We start from the raw sequence: 16,218 nt of genomic DNA, 5'->3' as shown, positions 1-16,218 counted from the left end.
GCCTGGTGCAGGGCTACAATTTTGTTTCTGGTGTCCTTTGACAGCTCTTTGGTCTTCACCATAGTGGAGTTTGAAGTCAGCCTGTTTGAGGGTGTGCACAGGTGTCTTTTTATACTGATAACAAGTTTAAACAGGTGCCATTACTACAGGTAATGAGTGGAGGAAAGAGGAGACTCTTAAAGAAGAAGTTACAGGTCTGTGAGAGCCAGAAATCTTGATTGCTTGTTTCTGACCAAATACTTATTTTCCACCATAATATGCAAATAAAATGAAAAAAAAAAACAGACAATGTGATTTTCTGGATTTTTTTTTCTCAGTTTGTCTCCCATAGTTGAGGTCTACCTATGATGTAAATTACAGACGCCTCTCATCTTTTTAAGTGGTGGAACTTGCACTATTGCTGACTGACTAAATACTTTTTTTCCCCACTGTATATAGAAACCCTGGTGTAAGCGCTCAGCGCAGAGCGCAGGATAACGGTGTGCTGAGATTTGCTGTCATGTTTGGGAGGCAGAATGAACAAATCAGCAGGGAAAGAATTGGTTTTATTTATTTCTGGTGTGGTATAAGTGATTAGGTGTCTTTTTGGGGGCCAAGATGATTTTTTTCTGTGATTACATTTTTATTTAAATTTGACTTTTTAATTGCATTTTATTCCACTTTTTTGTCGATGTGATGAAAAAGCATATTTTTTTGCCATGTTTTTTTATTTAATTTTTATTACGATGTTCACAGAAGGTGTTAACTAGTACGACAGTTTTATAGATCTGGTGATATCAAATGTGTATTTTTTGTTTTTACATAAATATACTTATTAGTATACTTTTTTCATTTTGTGTTTTTTTTTTTTTTTCTTAAATATTTTTACAATATTTTAAAAAACCTTTTTTTTACTTTGTCCCACTAATGGACTTTAACTTTTATCACTCTGATCGCTGGTATAATGCATTGCAATACATTGTACCTGTCAGTGTTAAACTGACAGAAACCTCTTACTTATAGACCATTCTTCTCACTTGGTATAAACTGGGCACCATAGCTGGTAGACCCAGAGGTCATCATGACAGCGATTATGCCCTCACGATTACGTTGCGGGAGTGCTAATCGAACAGGAGATGCAACTCCCGCTGCGGCCACTGTTTCTGGCTGTGACAATTAGGGCTCTGCGATCATGTAAGGCGAGACGATAGCCATGATGAAACTATATGTAATTGGTCGGGAACCTCTACCTTACCATGACGTATAGGTACGTCAAATGTCGTGAAGGGGTTAATAACCACATTGATAGCCTGCCAAGGCATCTAAGATCATGTATTTCTGCACGTCATGCTCATACTCGATACTGAATAAATCGAGATGTTTTAAACATTTTGTTACCATGTTTTCATCACTTGCATATTAACATGTCTATCGATCTTATGATTTCCATAATTCCACAACTTTTCCTGGTCTTGCAATTTCAATGTTGAGGAGTGTATATACAAAACTATATATGCAGTTATTTCATATCCCAATGTCTACTCATAGGGATCTCTAGTAATTGTAAAGGAAAATTGTGTAGCTGAAGGTTATTTCCAATGAGAATCAATGCAAAATCTCCAACAGGACCCCTGACTATCACCGGTCATTAATAGTATTGGTCTTCTCAAATGGGCCAATTGGACTATTTGGGCCTTCCTATGCTCTAGTACCCAGGTACAACTTCAACCACTGTACCCACTTTAGTTATGTTCCTGATTGGTCAGATTTCGGCTAGCTCAAGGTCATACAAAAGGAGATGGAAATGTCAGACAGGCAAGTGAGCGGTAGGGTATTGAGGTTTTCCTGTTTTACCAGGTGAATGACTGATAATTCTATATTAGGAAATTGCTTTTCCTGCCTTTCCATCATAGTGTAGATTTATAAAAGGTCAGCACACAACAGTTTTTCATGTCTCCACATTTTCTTGTTATTGGCTTGTCAGAGACCAGAGTTCAGTTCAGGAACATTAAAATCTTCACAGAATAAACAGAAGATGTTATATTTTCTGAAGAGAAAAGGTTTTAGAGTTATTTGCTGCTGTAAAGTAAGGGTCAAGGGTTATATAGAGGATCATAAACTGATAGCAGTATACATAAGCATTTCTACTAATAGTATTTATTCTGGAGTGATATCTGGATATTAAATGAAGGTTTTAGCAAAACATAGTGGTTAAAGAGAATCTTTCACTAGTTTGGTAGCAGGTACTCCTTCACCTTCTTGAGATTAGCTAATCATAGGCAAGCAACAACGCACAGGGGAAAAAAGAACACGCCCCCACAATATCTTAGAACAGGCTTTCTCATGTGTCCCACATGTAATGACAGTCTGGTCTCCTGACTGATCGCCCTGCAGAGTTGTGTGTGATTACATAGTCCTGGGAATAGAGCAGGGAAAAGTGTGTTAACTAACACTTCTTTCAGCTTTCATCTTGGGTCAACCATTGTGGGGGGTGGGAACGGGGCAGCAAAGCTAAGGTTTGTCTCTAGCAGCTCTCCTTTTACAATGTTGTCCACTCTGATTTACTGCTTCTTTCCTTACACTGACTGCATGAAATTAATTCTGAAGTCTGTTAGTAATCACACTTGTATCAGCTCTACTCCTAGCACTTTGTAATCACACACAGCTCTGCAGTAACACCAGTTGGAGAGCAGACTGTCTGTCATTACATGTCTCACAAAGGAGAAAGCCCATTGTTTGCTGTTTTGGGTGGGTGTATTCTTTTTTTTCTCCTGCATGACACCTGTTTCTTATATTGTTCAATCTCTGGTAACGCTAATTTGTAAGGTTTAGATTAGAAATTCTCTTAAAAGGGAATTTCCATCTCCAAGATACTATCCCTATAAGTGGTGGCAGTAGTAGTAGTCTCCAATTAGAAATTTATCATTTTTTGATTCGCTGTGTCTGTTTCCTCATGTGCAGACCCTGCAGGACCTTAGTGGTTACATCCACTGATAAAGTGACAGCTAGCTAGTGGTTGTAACCGTGGATACCTAAGGTCCTGTAATGCCTGCACATAAGGAAAGTCTCTTTGCTAATATTCTTATTATTACACCTACTACATATTGGGATAGGATCTTGGAGATGGAAATAACCCCTTGAAGTAAAATGTTATTCCACTGCAATATAGATTAGAAATTAAAAGATAAAAACCATATTTTATCCAGCTCTGCAGTCATGATGCTATGATTTGGTCAATTTGACATGATGAAACTGGCCAACGATCCTTTTTCAGCATGTATGCGGCCGTCCTTTGCTAGCCGATATGAAACAGCCGAGCATTCTTAGCTTTTAATGAAGCACTTAGTATTTTCTCCCAATTTATTGGAAAAGGAAATGTTACCAAAGGCAACTGTGATTCATTGAGACACTTTAAATAAAAAAAAAAAAAAAAAAAATGTAATGATCTCAAAAACAGACGGGAAACTGCTGAGGCGTAAAGAGACACTAAATGATCTGAAGGTTGAGTGTAAAATACATGGCTGAATGCTAAATGCAAATCTCTCAACAGGACGACTGTCTGATGAAGGTCTGGTACCCTTTAACTGGATGGAAAACCTCTTTTTTACCTCTTGAAGCCCTAGAGAAAAAGGGAAGCCAGGTTGATGTCAACTTTTCCTTTGTGTACCTAGCCCACCCTCGAGCAGTGATTGGCTTTTCGTGGAGGAATACAAGCAGGTTTATGCCAAGGTATAATGTTTTAAGATAAGATAAGATAATCCTTTAATCGTCCCACCATGGGGAAATTCAGAGCATAAAGGTACTGTCACACTTAGCGATGCACCAGCGATCCCGACCAGCGATATGACAGGGTCAGGATCTCTGGTGCATCGCTAAAGGTACTGTCACACTTAGCGATGTACCAGCGATCACGACCAGCGATATGACGCGGTCAGGATCGCTGGTACATCGCTAAGTGGTCGCTAGTGAGCTGCCACATAGGCAGATCTCACTAGCGACATCGCTGGGGACGGGGATCGCTACTTACCTGTCACACCAGGCGATCCTGCGTCCTCCCGCCCGGCTCCACGCGTCGCTCGTCCTCACAGCAGGAAGCGCCACAGGAAGCTGACGACGAGAAACAGTCCTGAACGTTCTCGCGCGATCAGCGATAAGCAGCGGGGGAGCCGGTCGCTGGTAAGTATCAGACACAGAGATATCGCTAGCAATATCGCTATAACGTCACTAGTTATAGCGATATTGCTAGCGATATCTCTTAGTGTGACATGCCCTTAAGTGGTCGCTAGTGAGCTGCCACACAGGCAGATCTCACCAGCGACATCGCTGGGGACGGGGATCGCTACTTACCTGTCAGACACGGCGATCCTGCGTCCTCCCGCCCGCGTCCACGCGTCTCTCGTCGTCACAGCAGGAAGCGCCGCAGGAAGCTGATGACAAGGAATGGTCCAGCAGCTTCTCGTGCGATCAGCGATAACCAGCGGGGGAGCCAGTCGGAGGTAAGTATCAGACACAGCGATATCGCTAGCAATATCGCTATAACGTCACAAGTTATAGCGATATTGCTAGCGATATCGCTTAGTGTGACAGTACCTTTACAGCAGCAAGGCAGGAACAAGTACAGATACAGATGCATAAAGGCATTACATTGACAGTAGGTAGGTACATATACGAAAAAAATGTAACCGGACTGTCACAACTTTGGATCTATCAGTTCTCTGTTTGGGTCGTTCTCCGTTTTGGACAGTGCTGGTTATACAGCCTAACTGCAGCAGGAAGGAAGGACTTTCGATAGCGCTCCCTCTCACATTTAGGATGAAGTAGCCGGTCACTGACAGTACTGCACATCTTTGTCACAGTCTCATGCATGGGATGGGAATCATTCTGCACCATGTAGCTCACCTTGGCCAGTATCCTCCTGTCGCCTACTTCCTGAACTGGGTCAAGGGGGCATCCCAGGACAGAGCTGGCCCTTCTAATCAGTTTGTCCAGCCTATTCCTGTCCCTGGTTGATATGCCACTACCCCAGCACGCCACACCAAAGAAGATGACTGATGCCACAACAGAGTTGAAGAAGGATGCAAGGAGTGCCCCTCTAATTCCGAAGGCTCTCAGCCTTCTGAGCAGATAAAGCCTGCTTTGGCCCTTCCTGTACACTGCATCCAAGTGATGGGCCCAGTCAAGCTTATTATTGAGGATCACACCAAGGTACTTATAGGTGTCGACTATCTCAATGTCATTTCCCTGAATGTTCACCACTACTGGTGGATTTTTGCCCTTGCGAAAGTCCACCACCAATTCCTTGGTCTTCCCGGAATTAATCCTAAGGTGGTTCCTCTGACACCACTCCACAAAAGCTTGGTTAGTATCTCTGTACTCTCTTTCATCTCCTCCTGTGATGAGGCCTACTATTGCAGAGTCATCAGAATACTTCTGCAAGTAGCAGCTAGATGAGTTGCACCTAAAATCAGCACTGTACAGTGTGAAGAGAAAAGGGGCAAGAACTGTACCTTGAGGTGCCCCTGTATTGCAGATCACTGTGTCTGACACACTGTCCCGAACCTTTACAAACTGAGGTCGGTTCGTGAGGTAGTTAAGGATCCAGGTGGAGAGTTGGAGGTCCACACCAATAAGGCCCAGCTTGTCTCTCAGTAGACCTGGCTGAGAAGATGGTGGTTGTCTGTAGTGGTGGCTGTGTTCATTTCCTTTTTCTCTGCCAGGATAGAAGTAAAGATGTCTTTTTTATGTAGCAGCTAAAAGACTTCTACCATATAGTACTCGCCATCCTGGGTAAAGTCCTGGCTGTCTACCACTGCTTTGGTTCAGCAGCTTGTGCCGTCTTCATTGGCAAAGCTGTTGAGCTTGGTAATTGGCTGCAGTGGTGATGCGCCCTATAGTTTTGAAGTCATTGTTGCAGCCATTACACAGACACTGGAGTAGCGGTGGAGAGTTGGCATGAGACCAGGTATCTGAGTACTATGTGATATTTCAATGTTACAAAGTGTCACTGTGATTTCAGTGTCCGCAGTACGTCACCACACAGTCCTAGCGTTAAGGATACCGATCTCTTTGTTTTCTTCCTACCTCTCTGACTGCAAGTACATTGTCTCATTTGCTGGCACTACTTGCGGCTCAGGAACTGAGCTTCCTCCACACGGCAGATGCCAGCTATATTACATTATGTTGGGAACCTTTTGGCACCTCTTAAAGGGAATCTGTCAGCAGGTTTTCACTACCTCATGTGAGAGCAGCATAATGTGGGCAAAGAGAAGCTGACTATAACAATGTATTACTTAGTTTACTAGGTGCAGCAGTTCTGACCCAATCAGAGCTTTTAGATTTAGAATGCAGCAGAGCTGAGAAAGCTAACCCCGCCCACACCAGACTTTGTGTATAAAGTCCATAGACAGTGAACTTCTTATTTCAGAAGGGGGTGTTGCTGGTCTGGATGGCAATGTTAATTTTTGTAGTGATAAATCCATCACGGTTAGTAAACAGCACACACTTTGACAAGTGAAATATCCCTGAATTCTGTGTTTCATTCACTATTTCCTGCTTTCTTCAGATTACATAGCAAAAACCTGCTGACAGATTCCCTTTTAACAGTGCACTAATATAGGTGGATTGTGTAGTCGTGTGTCCCAATGTGTTATGTACCGATATGATTGGGTTAAAGACCCATTTTACTTTATATGTCAGTGACTCTGAGCTCATATCACTTATATTTCTTATTCAGTCAATATCTCCAGAAAATAATGTGCTTTTCCCGGGACCTGGTTATAGTTGATTTGACTATCTTCCATCACTTTTACATCCTTCATTTCTGTTTCAGGGGATCTGTGTGCAATGTGCTACTGACATCCTGTCAAGATGGCGTTTGTCGCCTATGGGCTGAGACACTTTTGCCTGAGGATAGCCTTCTTGGAGGCCAAATAGTTGATCATGGCAACTCCATCAGCAGTTTGTCAATCGCAGGGAAGCAAAAAGATAAGATTGAGCATGCTCTTGAGGTAAGGTTTCTATATACAATTCATCTTTGATTATTACTGGTTGGATAGTCCCCCCCCAAAAAAAAAATAATCCTTCACCTGTGAAGTGAAAACCATTTCCGGTGACTACCTCTTGAAGCTCATCAAGAGAATGCCAAGAGTGTGCAAAGCAGTAATCAAAGCAAAAGGTGGCTACTTTGAAGAACCTAGAATATAAGACATATTTTCAGTTGTTTCACACTTTTTTGTTAATTATATAATTCTACATGTGTTAATTCATAGTTTTGATGCCTTCAGAGTGAATCTACAATTTTCATAGTCATGAAAATAAAGAAAACTCTTTGAATGAGAAGGTGTGTCCAAACTTTTGGTCTGTACTGTATTTGTGTGTGTGTGTATGTATATATATATATATATATATATATATATATATATATATATATATATATATATATATATACACACACAACACGATCAGCACTTCCTAATGTGAACACGTGCAAGCTGCGAAAACTGCATAATAAAATATAGACAAAAAAGAACACCGCGGCACATGTACAGTACATGAATCTAGGCCATGTGAAAACACAGAAAAACATTCAATTTAGATTATACTTCTCTAAATTTTCTTCCAAAAATTTTTTTTTTTACTTACAGTAATAGATGAAAATGATGGTTCTTGGCGCACAAATTGGCCAATACATGTATGCCCATCAACCTTGGCAAGGTGACCTCCCTCTGATGGGTCCCTACTCTACAGTATAAGCCACTACTGAGCCACCAGCCTACAACTTTGGACAAACATGTCACTACCGGGCTAAGCCTACAATTTATGGGCAGGTTGAGCAGATTGCAGCACCTGCAAGGCCAATGGGAGGAGGAAAAATTTTGAGAAGTATAATCTAAATTGAATGTTTTTAATGTTTTTCTGTGTTTTCACATGTCCCAGATGCATGCACATGTGTTGCTGTGTTCTTTTTTTGTCTATATTTTGCAGTTTTGGCAGCTTGCACGTGTTCACATTAGAAAGTGCTGATCGTTTTTTTTTTTTTTGCTTATTTACCGTATAAGCCGACCTGAGTATAAGCCGAGGCCCCTAATTTTGCCACAGAAAACTGGGAAAACGTATCGACTCGAGTATAAGCTAAAGGTGGGAAATGCAGCAGCTACTGGTAAATTTAAAAAATAAAAATAGATTATGCCCCCATATGCTGCTCCATAGATTATGCCCCCATATGCTGCTCCATCGATTATGCCCCCATGTGCTGCCCCATAGGCTATGCCCCCATGTGCTGCTCCATAGGACAGGTGCCGGTGTCGCCACTCGCTCAGGACCCGGCACTTGAGATATTGACCTGTCCCGGGTCCATCGCTGCTCACCCCTCTCTGCTGCGTTATCTGTCAGTGACTGTTTAGGCAGCAGAGGACGCGGCGCGTACTAATCATGTCACTGCGCCCTCTGCTGCCTAAACATCACTGACACAGGATGCAGCAGCGAGCAGCGATGGACCAGGGACAGGTGCATATTGGATATACTTACCCCCTCCTGACGCGTCTCTGCAGCCCTGCTTCTCCCACGGTCTCCCTTGCTTCCTTCAGCGGTCACGTGGTACCGCTGATTAAACTCATGAATATGCGCATATTCATGAGTTTAATGAGCAGTACCACGTGACCGCTGAAGGAAGCAAGGGAGACCGTGGGAGAAGCAGGGGGGGCTGCAGAGACGCCTCAGGGGGGTCAGTATGATCTCTGACACCCCCGCTCCCCCGCCGACCCCAGGTATATGACTTGTGTATAAGCAGAGAGGGGGCTGAAAATCTCGGCTTATACACGAGTATATACGGTAATTGAGACATCAGTAGATTTAATGTTTTTGAATATACGTATTGAATCAGAAGCCCTCCATACAGTTCATGATGGGCCCCATAAGATTCTCTATACATATAATGCTCCATAAAGGTTGTTGATGGCCCCATAAGATGCTGTATATTAAAATATGCCCCATATAATGCTGCACAAAGGTTAATTGTGGCCTCATAATGTGCTCCATAATACAATATGCCCCATATAATGCTGCACAAAGGTTAATTGTGGCCCCATAACGTGCTCCATAATACAATATGCCCCATATAATGCTGCACAAAGGATAATGTTGGCCACATAAGATGCTCCATAGAAAAATATGCCCCATGTAATAATGCTGTTGCTGCGATTAGAAAAAAGAAATGACATTCTCACCTCGTCGCTGGGGGCCAGGTACCGGTGTCCTGAGCAGACGGGGACACTAGCGCACTGTGGGAACAAGATGCCGGTGTCTCCGCTTTCCCATGCACCTGGCACTTACGACATTCACCTGTCCGCGTTCCACCGCTGCACGCCGCTCTGTCTTCCGGGTTCTCTGTCAGTGACTGTTCAGGCAGAGGGCGCACACTAACCATGTCATCGCGCCCTCTGACCTGAACGTCACAGCCAGAGGACCCGGAAGACAGAGCGGCACACAGCTGTGGAACGCGGACAGGTGAATATAGACGGTGCCGGGGGCCTGAGCAAGCGGCGACATCAGCACCTGACCCCCATAGCGCGCCGGTGTCCCTGCCTGCTCAGGACACCGGCACCTGGCCTTCAGCGATGAGAGGTGAGTATGTCATTTTTTTTTTTTAATGGCAGGGACCGTGATTCGTGTATAAGCCGAGGGGGCTGAAAAACTCTGCTTATACACAAGTATATACGTTAATTACTGGATGCTGGCTGCCTCCTGTCTGATCTCTTCCCATTGGCCTTGCAGGTGACTGAATCAGCTCTGCCTGCCCATAAATTGTAGGCTTAGCCCGGTAGTGACTTGTTTGTCCAAAGTTGTATACTGGTGGCCCATAGGTGGCTTACACTATAGAGTAGGGACCCATCGGAGGGAGGTCACCTTGCCGTGGTTGTGGGGAATAAATGAACTGGCCAATTTGTGCGCTAAGAACCTTCAAAATATATATATATATATATATATATATATTTTAGTTCTTAGCGCACAAATTTGACAATTCATATATTCCCCACAACCACAGCAAGGTGACCTCCCTCCGATGGGATAATTTACATTACTTACATTAGTCCATATTCCCTTTGGTACGGCAAACCTTTGATTCTCATGGTATGGAAAGTTTGACTTGTAGTTCCTCAACTTCAGCCTTTGTGCAGACTCCAAGAAAAGCTCACTGGCTTTGCATAGTTTAGCATAGATAGCAATTCTTGATGGACCAGTTAAACAATTATTCTTAGACATTATCTATAGCGTGTGGAACCTATAAAGGTCTATTTACACAACATGTAGAATTCTGGTGTAAATTGCTTTGAAAAGTTGCAAAATGCTGGCACAACTACGACGTGTGCAAAAATGTTGCGTCTATTGCCGTTTTCACTCTAGTTTTTCCCAGATTTGCCAAAACGGGTGGAGCTGGGGAGTGACGCCACAGCTCATCTAATTCATAATTCCCTAGTTCCATATACCAGAAACCTCACTCCACAGAGGAGCATTCCACTCACCAGATGCTTTTGACTAATTAAAAGAGGTGCACTTCTTCATTAATTTGGAGCATCTATCTCATAAAGACCAGCGAGAAAATTGGGCTATAAACTTAATTTTAGTATTAATTTGTTTTGAACCATGGTCAATCCAGATTGTAGCACGACTTGCATGACGGATGGTCAGGTCATGCATTCTTCTGTGTATTTTCTATGCCAGGTATCTTTAATGTTTATCAGATTTTTAAATGTTTTCTTTTTTTATGTTATTCAGACAATTCATCACTTGAAACACTTGAGAAGGGGCAGAAGACGATCTTCTGTTCTGGCTGCTCACACGGAATTGCTACCAAGTCAACCAAGCCAGCAGGAAGCCCACAGGCACATCTCGCATCACGCTAATTCTTTGTGTCATTTTCACATAGCAGCAAGCATAAATCCAAACACTGGTAGAAGCTTACGTAGTTTATTTACCTTTCTGTAATTTTCTGTGTGTGGTTGCTACATTGTAATATAAGACCAATGCAGCGACTGCAGTGTGCCAATTTATTAGGGCATGTTTCCACGGTCAGTAAACTCTGCGGATTCGACGATGTGTACAGCCATAGCGTTGAATCCAAAGCATCCAGATGTTACAGCATGGGGGGGGGATTTTATGAAATCCCAGCTCCACTATGCGTTCAAACACGCAGGGGGCACACCCGCGTATACGCATATGTAGTGCGTCTTTGGAGACTGCAGGATGTCTATTTATTTTGCGGAGACGCACAGTCTCCGCAAGATAAATAGCACTATTCTCTGTATAGGATGCGGTGATTCCGCATGTGCTCAATGAAGAACTGCGGAATCACCACGCGTACAAAAGGGGGCAGCGTGCAATGTGCCAGGCGCTAACTAAACAAAATAGACCCCGGCTACTTCAGACACCGTTGAGCTAGTCCCATAAAACGGCTCTCATTCATAGTAACCCCTGATGTTTTCAGTTTGGTTTACACGACCTGTGCCGTCTCTTCTCAAAGAGAAACTCTTGCTTGTCTCTCTTTAGCTCAAAAACAATCCACTCTGCTCAGCATCCCCCAGCTGACTGGCTCAGGTGAACACCTAACCTGGTTATATAGAGAGCTAGCCAGGTGCAACTCACCAAGACCTAAAGTGCTAGGATTTAACCCTAGCCTACTTGGCTTTGCTACAGTGTGTATACGTATATGTGTGTATGTATAAAATCATGTGCTACCATATTGGCAGTTGTGGGGAAAAATGCCTCAAATGGTGAATTTGGGCAATGTAGTTGTCAGTCTAGCAGGAGTAAGCGTTGAGCCGGGATAGAGCTGGAGTGACAGCTGCTTCAGATTATCCTATGACAGTGGTATTTCCAGTGCGCTGTCTTACCGCCCTTCACCAACCCCCTCCTGCAAAGCTCCAATGGGTTGCTATCACAGCTGTGGACCCAGTGAAGACCCATGTGTCCTTGATGACCGTGCACTTATGCTGTCCATAGGGGACAGTGATATTTGTTATATACAGTAATATTGTATTATCGCTTTATATAGTACAATCAATCAAGACAATCTCAGGTTCAAGTCCCGTATGGGGACTAACAAATACACTAACAAGTGAAAATGCAATATTTTTTTTTAAAGTCTTAAAGAAAAAAACCTTAACATTTAAATTGCACTGCTTTTTCTTGCATTAAAAAATACCCTCTAAAAAAGTACACACATGTTACCACAATGTCCAAAAAAAGTTCCAAAAAATTAGAACTCCACAATTGCATATTTTTGGTTTGCAACAACTAAGCAAAAAGATGCAATCAGCAGTGATCAAAGCGCCATATCTGTCCCAGATGTTTACAAATTAACACAGGTTAAACCCAGAAGAAACAAAATCATCGACCAAAACCTGGAAATGGCGACACAAGCACATTTTTTTTTTAAAGAGTTTCTGGATTTGTTTTCACTACTTTAATAAAAAAAAATTGCAAGTTTGGGATCGCTGTAACTGCACTGACCCAGCAAATCATGTGTCCAGGTAACTTTTACTGAACAATAAATGCCATGAAAACAAATGTGGAATTACGTTTTCTTTTGCCATTTCACCTCATTTGGAATTTTTATCCCTGTTTTCTAGTAAATGATAAGCTAACATGAATGGTGTCATTTTTAAGTACAACTCCTCCTGCAAAAAACAAGCCCTCATGTGGCTAAGTGGGCGGAAAAATAAGATTATGGTTCTTGGATGAAAGTGAGAATAAAATGAAAAATCACCCGGATCTTCAGGGTTGAAAATCACTAATATTTCTCGTTTTTCCAGACATTCCTTCAGTTTTGGCTGGGCCAGCTTTTAATCTGGATGAAGGTTCTGGAGGTTTCGTAGTCCATTGGCTTAACAATAAGGAATTGCACTTTACATCGTCCATTGAAATATTTATACAGCATCTGAAGACCATTGTGGAGCAGCAGTCGGACCCCGCTGAAGAGGAGGAGGAGGAGGACGGTTTATTAATGAAACTCGATAATGGTTAGTGTAACTTTGCCTTAGGGAAAAGACAGAAAAAGCCATTTTACATAGCATGGCAGAGTTGTGTCGTGAAAGAAATTCTTCCATAATCTAGAGATGGGTTCAGTTTTAGAGACCCAAATAAGGAATTCTTCACCACTAAGAACCTACAGACTTTTCTCAATCGTTTTTTTTCTAGGGGAAGCGGAGGGTGAAAGGTCTTTGACTGGATCTCCTGAGCATGAAGAAGCCGAAAAAGATTTGAGTACAAAAGCATCTTCACCTGATGTTACCCTTCCTCTACCCACTGTGTTACTAGACCGGAAAATCGAGTCTCTCCTTACAGAGTGGAACAAGAGTGCAGACATGCTCTTCACCATTCACCCTGTGGATGGGACTTTTCTACTGTGGCACATTAACTATTTGGATGAATACAATCCTGGTATCTTCAGACAAGTTCAGGTATTCTTCTCGAATGTATTATAGGGATTTTTCCATTTTAGTCATTTATATGTTCTCCCCATGCTTGTGGGATTTCCTCTGGGTTCTCTGGTTTCCATCCCCACCCTTAAAACATACTGATGGGGAATCTAGATTGTGAACCCCAGTAGGGACAGTGCCGATAATGTCTGCTGTGACATTCATAGCGGTTTCTGAGTAAAATAAATAAATACAAAATAAAATATATACAGAACATAAAAATTCCCACTTCTGGTCCCCAATTTATCAGGAGATGCGCTCCATATGTTTAACCCCTTCACCCCCAAGGGTGGTTTGCACGTTCATGACCGGGCCAATTTTTACAATTCTGACCACTGTACCTTTATGAGGTCATAACTCTGGAACGCTTCCATGGATCCCGGTGATTCTGACATTGTTTTCTCGTGACATATTGTACTTCATAGAATCGTAGAGTTGGAAGGGACCTCCTGGGCCATCTGGTCCAACCCCCTGCTCAAAGCAGGATTCGCTAAATCATCCCAGTCAGATGTCTGTCCAGCCTCTGTTTGAAGACTTCCATTGAAGGAGAACTCACCACTTCTCGTGGCAGCCTGTTCCACTCATTGATCACTCTAACTGTCAAAAAGTTTTTTCTAATATCTAATCTGTGTCTCCTCCCATTCAGTTTCATCCCATTGCTTCTAGTCTTTCCTTGTGCAAATGAGAATAAAGTTGATCCTTCTACAATGTGACAGCCCTTTAGATATTTGTAGACAGCTATTAAGTCTCCTCTCAGTCTTCTCTTTTGCAAACTAAACATTCCCAAATCCTGCAACCTTTCCTCATAAGACAGGGTTTGCAGACCGGTCACCATTCTGGTCGCTCTTTTCTGAACTTGCTCCAGTTTGTTGATGTCTTTTTTAAAATGTGGTGCCCAAAACTGGACACAATATTCCAGATGAGGTCTGACCAAAGAGGAGTAGAGGGAAATAATGACTTCACGTGATCTAGACTGTATGCTTCTGTTAATACATCCTAGAATTGCATTTGCCTTTTTTGCTGCTGCATCACACTGTTGACTCATATTCAGTCTGTGATCTATTAGTATACCCAAGTCTTTTTCACATGTGCTGTCACTTAGCCCTATTCCTCCCATTCTATATATGCTTTTTCCATTTTTATTGCCCAGATGTAGTACTTTGCATTTCTCCCTGTTAAAAACCATTCTGTTAGTTGCTGCCCACTTCTCCAGTTTATTTAAATCTTTTTGAATCCTCTCTCTCTCTTCTCTAGTATTAGCTATCCCTCCTAGCTTTGTGTCATCAGCAAATTTAATCAGTTTACCCTCAATTCCTTCATCTAAATCGTTGATAAAGATGTTGAACAATACAGGGCCCAGGACAGAGCCCTGTGGTACCCCACTTGAGACATTCTTCCAACTGGATGTGCAGCCATTTACGACCACTCTTTGGGTCCGATCACTAAGCCAGTTATGAATCCACCTAACAGTTGCCTTGTCCATTCCATACTTAATCATTTTTTCAATAAGGATTGTATGAGAGACTTTGTCAAATGCTTTGCTGAAGTCAAGATATACTATATCTACAGCATTTCACTGATCCACCCAATCAGTGATACCGTCATAGAAGGAAATTAAGTTAGTCTGACATGACTTATTAGTTACAAACCCATGCTGACTCTGTTTAATCACTTCATGTTAGTGGTAAAATTTAATTCAAATAACTTGCGTTTATTTGTGAGAAAAACGGAAATTTGGCGAAAATTTTGAAAATTTTTGCAATTTTCCAACTTTGAATTTTTATGCCCTTAAATCACAGAGATACGGCACACAAAAAACTTGATAACTAACATTTCCAACATGTTTACTTTACATCAGCACAATTTTGGAACCCCAATTTTTTTTTGTTAGGAAGTTATAAGGGTTAAAAGTTGACCAGCGATTTCTCATTTTTACAACACCATTTTATTTTTAGGACCACATCACATTTGAAGCCACTTTGAGGGGACTATATGATAGAAAATACCCAAAAGTGACACCATTCTAAAAACTGCACCCCTTAAGGTGCTCAAAACCACATTCAAGAAGTTTATTAACCCTTTAGGTGCGCCACAGGAATTTTTTGAATATTTAAAAAAAAATGAACATCTAACTTTTTTTCACAAAAAAAATACTTCAGGTTCAATTTTTTTTATTTTACCAAGGGTAACAGGAGAAATTGGACTGCAAAAGTTATTGTGCAATTTGTCCTGAGTTCGCTGATACCTGATATGGTGGGGGGAACGACTGTTTTGGCGCATGGCAGAGCTCAGAATGGAAGGAGCGCCGTTTGACTTTTTCAATGCAAAATTGGCTGGAATTCAGATCGGACGCCATGTCACATTTGGAGAGTCCCTGATGTACCTAAACAGTGGAAACCCCCTACAAGTGACCTCATTTTGGAAACTAGACCCCCCCAAGGAACTTATCTAGATATGTGGTGAGAACTTAGAACTCACAAGGGCTTTACAGAAGTTTAGAACGTACAGCGGTACAATTAAAAAATCATATTTTTTCCACAAAAATGATCTTTTCACCCCAATTTTTATTTTCCCAAGGGTAACAGGACCCTAAAAGTTATTGTGCAATTTGTCCTGAGTACGCTGATACCCCACATGTGGGGGTAAACCACTATTTGGGCGCATGGCAGAGCTCGGAAGGGAAGCAGCGCCATTTGACGTTTTTGGCTGGAATTGAGATCGGACATCATGTCGCGATTGGAAAACCCCTGATGTACCACAACAG

The 16,218-nt window shown here is 42.2% G+C and overlaps 1 protein-coding gene across 2 annotated transcripts in view; it reads left to right on the top strand.

Moving 5' to 3' along the window:
* DMXL2 (Dmx like 2) overlaps nucleotides 1–16,218 on the top strand; it is a 224,507-nt gene that overhangs the window by 52,843 nt on the left and 155,446 nt on the right. For both annotated transcript variants that reach the window (XM_073568443.1, XM_073568442.1), the window contains exons 7-11: nucleotides 3,530–3,708; nucleotides 6,809–6,986; nucleotides 10,753–10,927; nucleotides 12,789–12,995; nucleotides 13,174–13,436. In XM_073568443.1, coding sequence (XP_073424544.1) covers nucleotides 3,530–3,708; nucleotides 6,809–6,986; nucleotides 10,753–10,927; nucleotides 12,789–12,995; nucleotides 13,174–13,436 — 1,002 coding nt within the window. The remainder of the gene's footprint in view (nucleotides 1–3,529; nucleotides 3,709–6,808; nucleotides 6,987–10,752; nucleotides 10,928–12,788; nucleotides 12,996–13,173; nucleotides 13,437–16,218) is intronic.

The sequence above is a fragment of the Dendrobates tinctorius genome, unplaced genomic scaffold, assembly GCF_039654945.1.
Source record: "Dendrobates tinctorius isolate UK_male_01 unplaced genomic scaffold, ASM3965494v1 ptg000022l, whole genome shotgun sequence".
Taxonomy (NCBI): Eukaryota; Metazoa; Chordata; class Amphibia; order Anura; family Dendrobatidae; genus Dendrobates; species Dendrobates tinctorius.
The sequence above is the reverse complement of the archived record's forward strand: the minus strand, read 5'-3'. Positions and strand labels throughout refer to the sequence as shown.